An 11151-nucleotide genomic window follows, 5' to 3' on the forward strand; every position below is an offset into this window, starting at 1 on the left:
TTCTGAAATATTTACAACTGCAACTTCCAGTCCTCAAGATGCCTGCAGCGGACGACGAATGCAAAAAGAATGCCGTCTGCCACACGGCGTCTGAATCGGGTGAATAAAGACGATATTCTGATATTGCTTTTTTTTTTTTATTTTCAGACACTTATACGAATTTATTGTGGGGTGCTGTGCAAAATATGGTTTATCGAAAGTCCGGGCGCCGATCGAGATGATCGTCTGCAAAAATATCGCAATGCACCCGGGAGAAAAGCACTTCAGGCGATCGGTAGAGACCCCAAATTTTGTTTGCGGACTTGCGCTATCGGAGGGTGCTTCGTATCTGATTGTAACCATCGCGTGGAGAATGATTCTTGCAGTTTCTTCATATTTCCGCAAAACCCCAAAACGCGAAAGAACTAGATAAAAAACATAAGGTGAGTCTATTACAGATTGTACTCTCATCCCGGGTTCGATAGAGATCTTCACCGAAAGAGCACAGCCATTAAATTTAATGTATAAAAAAAAAAAAAAAATTGCGAAATTGCGATAGGCATGCAATATTTTATTAGCCTGACAACCTCAATAATAATAATAACAAACGACTTGTCTCGACGGCGTACGATTTGTTTCTCATTCTGGCCGGCACTACGCCGGTAATGCACTTCAGGTCGTCGTCGTAACTGATCTCCATGACGTGGTTTGATTTTGCGGAATTTTCGCCCCTCTGAACTAAGCTGGGTTCTTCACAGAACAAAAACCCAGATTGCGGAGGCCTCTGTTGCCATGGCGATTCACTTGCTTGTGTTGCTCGTTTACCGACGCAATTCAATGAAGACGCCCGCTGCAACAGAGACCAGCAAACCTATCGTGTCGTCTGCTACCAAAGCAAAACGGAGTGGAGCGCTTCAGAAATGGCTTTCATCGTTGCAATACGACGCTGAGATGACAAGAACATCTTCATAATTAGATATCAAGAAGTTAGGTTGCTTAAAAAAATTATTTACTGATAAGCGAAAATCTAGCCTCGTGTGGAGTCTCCATGCATTAGTCCATAGCAACGTCCCTAGCAACGGTTCGTTTGGACCCAGACGCCAAGTTGGGACGTCATCACTTACGGGGTCAGTTAAGAATACACAAATAATATTCCACAATGCTTTGTGAAATGAAATCACATGAGAGCCTAAATTTTTCAGAATTGAGCGGAGTTGCCCTTTAACACGATTTCGGTACCCGCAGGGTGTAAAAAATATATACGAAGGGCGTAGGCCTTTCTGTACACCCTTGAATGTTCACAAACATGTAAAAATGGTGGAGGAAGGGTGTGAGCTGGAAAAAACACTCTTTTAACACGAACATGGTTGTTAAAATATTAGTGTGTACACAGTACAAACAGTCGCTGCTTTGGCTTTATTAAGCCTGGTTTAGTTTCGGGACTTTTAATAAGAAGTTTCCTTCCTAATTTTTCTTTGACTTGCCCTTAGGCTTCTAACTCTTATTCGGTTTCTTCTTTTTTTGCATCAGTGTCATTGGGCACACCTGAATCTATTGTCAAATGGCATTCTCCGTTTTGACATAATCCCTCATCACCATTGTTGTACTGCAAATGAGAGAGAGAAAAAAGAGTATTGAAATTTCAAATGTTCCTGAGATGTACACTCTTAAAAAAAAATGGTGCACTATTACACACTTTGTCCCATATATACACCTCAAATTTCAATTCGACGTACAACTCCCTGTAGTCGAACACACCACACAACTTGGGGCCGACTGTTGGACTATAGGGCGCTCTGCAGCGTACTGAAGTTTTGAGATGTATTATATATGACAAAGGGGTGTAAGGTGATACCCTTTTTTTAGAGTGTAATTTTCGGTAACGGAACTGTTCAACGTATGACATCATATAATTTATTAAATCTACCACTGAATATAGCCGTGAAATGTACCTGCTATATTGAACGTAACAAATCCTACTCTAGACTTACAGCGGAAAATCTCCACGGGATCAGATGTACGCGACATCACGTGACGTGTTATTTTCCGCGCAAAGTTTATCATAAACTAATATTTTTAATACTTCATACTGAAATTAATTAAAATATAATAAAATATAACTTTGTAACGTTGTGCTGTGGCGATTGAAAAAAAAAGATTGCGTGTTAAAGAACCCTAAAGAAAATCTTGCCTCGTAATAAAAGGATTCTGTTCCCCCTTGTGAGATTTCCCAGCTAAACGAAGGAAGAAATACAAAATATAGAAAGAGACAAGGAATATACACATTTACTCAAATCTCACAGGCGTGATTAACTAACCAGCTCAGCTGTGGGAAATCATGATTGTATTCTAACTACACTGCCTCTCATTTATTGAACTAATTTCTTTTATGTGGAATATGCAGAGCGGTCAAACGAAGCGGTCTACTCATATTCTTCCCTTTTTATTCGGTGACATAACCTTCATTAGCCGCAAGCAGTTTGCTTTCAAAACTCCTGTAAACGGTATAGTAAAGAATCATGACCCGCGGAAATAGATTGAGAAGCTCCTTTGGCTAGGGAGGAAATCACACTTTCCTTTAACAATGTACCGTCATGTCAAGAAATTCCTCCCTATATTTAGGGGGAACATTTACTTTCTGAGAGTACTATAAAAAAGGTCACCTGACGCCTCATGATTCTGCAGCGTCACATGACGGTACTGGACCATGTTAGATCATATTAATGGATGCAGGTTCCCCGCTAAGTCACAGTATTAAGTGACAATATATTTTCTACGCATTACCAACTTCAATTTCAGGACAGGGCAAGGTACAATAAGTTTGTTTGGGTTCAGGGGAAGAAGGAAAAGATTAGAGCATATACAATTTAATTGTGTTTTGTGATTTTGCAGAGTCACCGCCCATATCCGAGATCATAGAGCATAAATGTTTGGACAAGGAATTAATTTCATATAAATAATGTAGTACCATACCATCTTGAGCTGTATTCTTCTGAGGGAATCATAACACAAAAACTGATAACCTTTGACATAAACATGGCAGCGTAGGAACTAAAGAAATAAAACCGCGTGTACACCTCTTGGTGTTTCATATTGCAGAGAGGCCACTGTGAATTTGTTTGAAAATGAAAGGAATTACACAGCGTATGGGAAAAGCATACATGTAAAACATATGACCCGCATGCCCGGGAGCCCGTATTTCTGGTAGCAAGATTAGATTTTCTACTCACAAAGCATCGTTCTCCGTTCCCGAAGAAAAATTTGTCCCATGATTTGGTCTCAGCGTTCCAGCAGTAATAGTCGCAGCCTTCTCTCTTTTCTTCCTATAAACATAATAAACCGAAGGAATGAATTTAAAGTAATATTCCTAAGATCTTGTTTACACAGGGTGCATGGCGTGCATGATATACGAAATTAAATAATAGTTTGCAGACGAATTTAAATTCATCAAGTACCTCAAAAACCTTTTGACAGGAAAGCGGCCTACATAGGCGCGTTGATTTTGTTTATACTTCAGCACACGAAATGTTTTCAAATATGTACTGAAAAAATTGTTACCGAGGCGGGTCTCGTTCCGTTTTGGCAATCGTGGGCCGCAGCGGTTGCGACGAAGGCCAGAGACACTGCAGACAATGAAGCAATAAAATTCAATTCAAGTAAGGCCACGCTCAAAGCTTTTATCTAACACATATTTGTCTTCAGCGTATGTGTATCGCAACTAATAATGTAACACTAAGCAAACAAAAAGAATGACGAAGTGTTAGCTTATTGAGGGGCTCCAAGAAACCAAAATAATATATGGAAGCGGTTCTTTAGAAATAAACTTACAGTCTAATATTAAGGCCTCCGTTACTGCGAAGCTGATTCATGTTCTCAGCAACTATGCTCACGGCTATTATTATTACGTTTATATCTCAAACATAGTTTTGATCAGGAATACGGTTCCAGAAATTTAATTTATGGTTAGACATTCAATTATACTAAAAAAGATGACAAGAACACCATTTTTAAACACGTTTTTTTTTGTCATGCGGAACTGCACTGAAAAAATATCTACACTTGTCAAAAACGCAATGCATAAGTTGACTACGCAGAGATTTGTGCATGTCTTTTTTACTCAGGAGACCCAACATATAATCAACCATTGTTGTAGCGACTATGCAGGACCCTAGGCGTAGGCTGCTATATTTGATGGTGTTTCATGAAATATATCTTCAAAATCTACTGCGAAATTATTTTTTCTCATGTTGATCTCAACGAAAAATGAAAATCGCAATTGTTTTGAAGGGTTAGTAAAAATGCGTATTAAAGCCTCTCTACCGTTAAAACATCTTGAATGCATAAGCTCTCCGTGAAAAAAAAAAATTGATACATTCACTTTATTCATTACAAATATATCCGTTTTTGGGCAAACGTATAATAAAACTAAGGAAGGGAATTCATTCTCAGCATATATTTTAAGCAAGGTTTTTCCTAGAAAGCTTCCACTCGAATATAATTAATGCACGTGGTATAGATTGTATTCTGTCAACAAAATTGGCAAAAGTGAAAAAAATATTAAAAAAAACATCCTGTGTCTCAACAATACTGCCGTCGTGTTTTGGTCTTAAAACTCGTATACTTTTATTTACCACAATCGTGTGCAGTGCTGAGGCTATGTTTTGAGTTTGATAGATCAATTTGACGTAAACTTGCTAGAGCTTTTGTCTAAAATGCACGATATAAAATTTTTGATATTCTTATCAATAAAATAAATAAAGAGTCTAATCTTTAATAAAAACAATCAATTCACGCGTGGATAAGTTGAAAATCTGCGCCTGGAGTCCTCCATTCTAGCTCAGAGATTGATATCGGTTAAATGTGTCGGGTAAATCAGGTAATGAGCACTCTTCATTTAATTATAGAACAATTTCATTAATCAGTTTTTCTTTCACAATATTCGAGCATAGTATTTATTATACCTTCGTTAATTTTCGTGATTCAATTCATCATTTACATCATGTCAGCAAGGTTCCCGCAAAAATTACTCGTGCGAGGCAAAACTTTGCACAGTAAACTTTTTCTGCTATGGAGAGTGGTATTATACGACTGCGTATTTTCTTAACGTTCGTTCTTTTTTATGAACAGCTATCTGCATAAAGCATAGTAAACATCGACTGCAACATAATCGGGAGCATTCAGCATTTCATATATGATACAACCCAATTCGTAACAGCTAACGACTTCGAATCCGCAACTTCTCCGGTTGAGCCTGATCTCCCGCAAGGCTCTGTTGTTGGCCCCCTGTTATTTCTCATTGACATGGATGATCTACCTGAATCGATCACTTCATTCATGAAGATGCTTGCCCCCCATCGTGTCATTTTTCATATTTTGTCCCCTAGTGCTGATACATCCTTACTTCAATCGCATCGAAACAAAACTTTCACTTGATGTAGATCATGAAAAATGCCGCTTAATTATCAGTGTTAATCAATGCGAATTTGACACCAACTACTCAGCGCTATCGGTTGAAGAATATTGCAGATATTTTACTAGAGGAGGTTCCATCGTATAAATACCTAGCAATTAATTTAGCTGCACACCTCGTGCAAAACACACGTAAATTTTATAATTAAAAGCTCCAATCAGATGCCTCGATATTTACGGCGTAACTTCGTTATGGCGTTTTCATCTTTAAATCCTCAACTCTTTAAAATTCTCCTTTATTTTAATCTTAAATACAGATCATCAGTATGTGATCCGGGCAGCTAATTTCTTACTAATGAATTATAAGCGGTAGAACATCGTAGTCAAGGTCTAATTTCTGTAACTGCTCATGTCTATCAACTGTGCCATTAATGAAAACCTACTTAAATCTCCGCCACAATGTCCTAAGTAGAGGTGTGACGCGACTAGTTCTATTTCACAAAGTTGACCATTATATTCAGTCAATAAAAGCCAGCTTTTTTTAAGCCGTCATAGTCGCCCACTCGTACAAATCACCGCCAAAAAGTAGATATTCCTCAATGCCCTTATCCTTAACGAGTCTTTTCATTCATTCCTACCAGAAACCATCGCTGAATGAAACCGCCTGCCCACCTTTGTTTTTCTCTTTCAACCTACATTCGCTGTTCCTTTGTTGTATTTTGACAATTTCGCGTATTTATTATCTATTATTTATTATACGTACAATAAGTTAAGCGATATATGCACGAAAATAATGCCTGAGAGTCGGGGCCATCAGATCCTCTAGCAAAGTAGAGGGCTGAGCAATGTAGAAAGCCTAAGTAATTAAAAAAAAAGTCACCCAACACCAGCATGATCTCAGTCAACCCCATAGCTTGTGTAGTGCTCTGAACGAGTATGTGAGTGCTTATGCCCCAAAAGGGGACCATTATATACCCGCGAAAATTACGGTTGGTTTTTAATTTGTTCTGCATTTTTCGTCCGAACCTCAGGCCGTTTTAGCATTTGCACTGTTCTCTCGTGCTGGATTACGTAGTAATTCCTTTGTTCTAGACATTTTGAGCTTGATATATGAGTGTAAAGAAGCTGAAGGGACATTTGCACGATGACTCATCTAGATGTTATATACACTGTCACTACAGGTGTCAACGCTTTTTGGAAGAAATGCTCCGGAGTTTTAGGTTTCGTTTTTATTTTAACCTAAGCAGCAAATGATGAAAAAAGGTCGCCGTACTGTAGCTAATAAAATGTGATCTGCGTTTGTATTATCATAATTTGTCCTCACCAAAGAAGAATATTCGAAGGTCGTCGATTCAAAATACATGCGTAGTATCTTTAAGGGTTTCCCTGTCATGATAAAATTGTAATATGTCCCGCTGCACACTGTGTTATTTATACAAACATATTTTAGTTGTTCCAGGACCGAGACCTGGCATTTTCCTGAGCTAAATATTTATATAACTGTTCATATATTAAATGTTGGTTTTGAAAATGGGGTTCATTCTCGCCAGCTCACGTGACTAGTTTCCTTATATGCAAAAAGTTTCCTTAGCGCCAGTTGTTGACTCAATGCTTCCGTTAGTGCAGTGGTTCTCAAATAGGGTTCCGTGGACACTTTGGGGTCGGCGAAGGCATTGTAGGGGTCCGCGAGGCCCTGCCTCATCAGTCAAGCCCGGTAGTAAAAGTTGCCTTTTTTTAGATTGAGAAGAAACATTCACATTTTCGGGCAAGATCTCTCGTGTAAGTGCCAATGAGGGACGTGTACTTCACACTAGCCCTTAGTTATATGCAAATATTGAATCATTGTAAAAATTAACCTATACCTTTTCCTTCCTCCAGTCACGAACCGGGTCCTTCATCATCTGCGCCGATCCACAAGGGGTCCGCAAAACAGCAATGGTTTAGAACCACTTCGTTAGTATATTCTTATTTTGATCCGATGATGTTAGGTCTAAAGTGTTGGTCTGTTTTCCGAACCGATGAAGCTATTTAAGGCGGCATGAGTACTTGGTGATGGTTCATATTAGATTCGAAGTGCGAGAAGAACAGCTGTCAACAGTCGACAGCCCCCTCCTAAGAGCTATTAAATAAATTGATCAGGCACTTAATCTTTCTTGAGTAATTTAGATAATATTACTTATAAAGACCACTTACTTCTGGAGCAACTGTGAATATTGTATTAAATTAGTATTGATAATCAGCAATAAATATATTTAATTAAGTGGCTTACACCTATGATTTTGTGTTTATGTACTTCGGAGTGCTTAGGTGTATCAGCTGAAGGAAACAGTACTCGACTGAAGTAAAAATTGAAAGATGATGAATATCTTATCAGATGTCCATAAAAGTGCGTTAGGCCTAGCATGCGATTGCGACTGTGCTGTTTTTCTACTCCCGATACTCTTCAGTATTCGGCAAGGTTCTGCAGATAAAATTATCTGTTCCAGCTCAACAGCCATGCTCGTATTTTTGTAAAAGAGCAAAGTCCATATTCTAAATAAAAAAAATGCTTCAATCTAGAAAATGAAATTGTGGGAAAATAAAAAGTGTCTCTTCTAAAAATTAAAAACCTAGCAATTTTTAAAAATTAAAATGGTGTGTTTGCGCTTGCTATTCGATACTAAATTAATGACTTTCGTGCATACTCTATGTGTGTTACTTTGGGCAAGGATCAATTGATTACGCTCAAGCATTCTAGTGTTTAATGTAATGCTGTATTTCAAATACTCTACGTAAATTATTCGAAACATTTTTATGAAGGCGGAGCGGTGAGTCATTCATGGTAAGGTGATATATTATATTTGAAGAAACCATCTCAACTCACTTTATGTTCATATTGGACTGTATATAAAGGCCGCAGTCATTCTGGATTGCGAGCAATGAACAGGAAGGCCGTGCGCGGCGCTAATCGCTTTATATTTGATAAACTTTCGCACTACTTTTGCACCAAAGTTGAAAGCATATTAAATTCAAGTTGATTTCTTGCGAAGTCGAATAGCGCAGAATATCATGATTTCCTTAGCGTGCAGAGCAGCTCTAGAAACATATCTTAGTGTTTTTATTGCTGACTGAAAATATGCAAGAATTTGGGGAAATTTACGGTGCTCTACTTCGCTGTACAGTTCTTTTTTTATCTCTATTTGTATCTGTTTCAATCTGTCGACAAACTATCACTTGAACGAGACGCTTGCTTGAGTAATTCACTTGATGAAATTATCCCCATTTTATTATAATAGGCTGTGCGGGCCGAACCCGAGAACTACAAGTATTCACATGACACCCTGAAATGTGGAGCGCACATAAGCTTATAAATCTCGTCACTGAAATCGATTCAACAATAGAGCGGATGAACGTCGGGAATGTTCAGGTCCGCATCGGTGACTGTCTTCAAATTATTGCTTCATCACCTCCAGCAAGCTTAAGTGTCGAATTGCTATTTTTATATGATATTTCTTTGTGTTCGTTACAGCTTGAAGACATTCATTAATTCAATCACTTACTCTTTATTTTTCTGCTGATGAACATCTCTTCGAATTGTAATATTGTTCAAACAAGGAGATTAAAAACGTTTACAGCGACCTTTATACCGAAGGTCCTATAATGCATGAAATGCAGTTTTTAAGGTGTGGCCGTTTAAAATATATCTAGAAGACACTACCCCGTCGTTTCGGAGAGAAAAAACATTTATCTTTGTTAATTTTTCCGCTGCATTGAGCGGAGAAACCGGGTCCGTGGGTCACGTGGCGACAAACCCCGCTTAATTTAGAGTGAAATCGAAACTCCTATATGGGGCACGTGACGTCACATTTCCTTTTAGATTTTGGAGGCAAATTTTATTGATGCATTTGTTAGATGTAGTCAAGTTACGTGACGTTAGTTTCTCCGCTAATTATGGCGGGGAATCTGAATTTGTGCATAGGTCTCATGACGTAAGTTTTCCGGCTAAATTTAGGGGGCAACCGCATTGATGTATCTGTTACGTGTGGTAATGATTACGCTACGTTAATTTTCTCGCTAAATTTAGCGGGGACGCTGAGGGTGCTTAGGTCGTGTGACGTTGATGCTCCCGCCAAATTCGCCGGGGAATCTGAATCGGTGTATATACGGCCGCGCGCCAAGTAGGCAGCGCGGCCGTGGCCTAACGGCTATCGCGCTTACCTCCCACGCGAAGGGCCAGGGTTCGATGCCTGGCCGCGGCTACACATTTTTTTGACACTGTAATGTGATGCTCTGGTGAATTCAAGAACCGCCTTGCTAATTCAAGGCCAGAATGTTCTACGCGCCGAACCTTCTACACGGAATGCTCCAGAAACCCACGCGTGTACAAAAGCGGTTCCGCGTGGCAAGCCGGAGTCAGTTTCGCCCCAGCGTTCGACTCTGCTCATTCGCCGACCTCGACGATCTGCGGTTATCGTTTGTTTCCTTATAATTTTTGGCCACAATTTCGCCCCCACTGAACGTTTCAGTTTTCCCAGTTATTCTTTGTTTTCCCGCCTGTTTATTCGCGACATTTTGGTGGAGGTGCGGGGTAATCGCATGCCCCTGCAGCGTACCCCTCTGAGGACCCGGAGTGCAAGTCCGACAGCAAGCCCCCTACGACCCGACGAAGACTACCAAGACCCGATTGAGTCGCCGCATTCAAGGCCTACACCCGGAATTCGGACCCTTGCCACCCAGGACCGAGCAGTCAGACAGGACGACGATGAACAACCAGTCGCCGCAGACCTCGAACGCTCCATTCGTCGTCTTCATGCCTGTCGCCCCACGCGATCCGACGCCATTCCATGGTGAGGCCTATGAGGATGTGGAGGTTTGGCTACAGCATTACGAACGAGTGGCCCGCCATAACCAATGGACACCAGAGCAGTGCCTTCAGAATGTCTACTTCGCTCTGGAAGGCACGGCGCGCACCTGGTTCGAGAACCACGAAGCGTCGATTCCGTCGTGGGAAGAGTTCCAGGCCGAGCTGCGACGCACCTTTGCCAACCAGCACCGACGACAGCGTGCCGAAGAACTTCTCCAAGCAAGACACCAAGGGCCAAACGAGAGCGTCCAAGCTTCGTCGAAGACGTTCTCCGCCTCATGAACCTCGCCGACCCAAACGCTCCCCAAGAGTAAAAGTTGCGGGTCCTAATGCGGGGCGTGAAAGAAAACATTTTAGGGGGCCTCGTGCGAAGCCCGCCTACCATTGTCCAAGGTTTCATCACTGGGGCCACCAACATCGAACGTGCCCTTCACGCAAGGGCCTCACACTACCAGAGACTTCCCGGCTTCCCTGCCCTCTCGCCGTCCAGCTGCAGCATCCCTGACATCCGCGACATCATCCGGGACGTGGTCCGGGAGAAAATCAAGAACTTCCTGCCTGCTGCCCACCAGCCTGCTTCGCTGTCAATAGCCGTAGTTGTCCGCGAGGAAGTTCAGCGGGCATTCCAACCTGAGGCTCCTGCCAGCGCAGCAGTACCCGTGGAGCCTTCTCTGACCAACGCCGTGGTAGCTCGGAGACCGGCTCCAACTGCCCGGGAGTTTTCGACGCCATCTCGACGTGACCTACCAGAGCCGCAGACTTTCCGACGTCGGGAAGGGCAACCCCAGCTCGTGCGCACTGAACAACCGGCGCCTCGAAAGAATGTCTGGCGCACGGCCGATCGACGACCGCTGTGTTTTCACTGCGGCGAGGCCGATCACGTCTACCGGAGGTGCCCGTACCGACAAATGGGCCTGCGA

General features: G+C 41.4%; 1 protein-coding gene across 1 annotated transcript; it reads right to left on the minus strand.

The window, feature by feature from the left end:
• Positions 1-1377: 1377 nt before the first annotated feature.
• On the minus strand, positions 1378-6326 carry LOC120840175. Its single transcript, XM_040210571.2, has 4 exons — positions 6269-6326; positions 3538-3602; positions 3210-3302; positions 1378-1585 (listed from the first exon to the last, which is right to left on the minus strand). Exons 1-4 carry the CDS (start codon positions 6297-6299, stop codon positions 1481-1483), a joined length of 294 nt encoding a protein of 97 aa, XP_040066505.2. The 5' UTR covers positions 6300-6326; the 3' UTR covers positions 1378-1480.
• Between the last annotated feature and the right edge of the window lie 4825 nt (positions 6327-11151).

This window comes from Ixodes scapularis, unplaced genomic scaffold (assembly GCF_016920785.2).
Source record: "Ixodes scapularis isolate PalLabHiFi unplaced genomic scaffold, ASM1692078v2 PGA_scaffold1__304_contigs__length_218370807, whole genome shotgun sequence".
In the NCBI taxonomy this organism is placed as follows: Eukaryota; Metazoa; Arthropoda; class Arachnida; order Ixodida; family Ixodidae; genus Ixodes; species Ixodes scapularis.

What these genes read in the sequence shown, in the direction of transcription:
- LOC120840175 (XM_040210571.2), bottom strand. Translation starts at nt 6,299, where the DNA reads ATGGGGTTGACTGAGATCATGCTGGTGTTGG. An exon ending in TGAGATCATGCTGGTGTTGG is followed by an intron (nt 3,603 to 6,268) that starts GTGACTTTTTTT and finishes CATTGTCTGCAG; the next exon opens with TGTCTCTGGCCTTCGTCGCA. An exon ending in GGAACGGAGAACGATGCTTT is followed by an intron (nt 1,586 to 3,209) that starts GTGAGTAGAAAA and finishes TCTCATTTGCAG; the next exon opens with TACAACAATGGTGATGAGGG.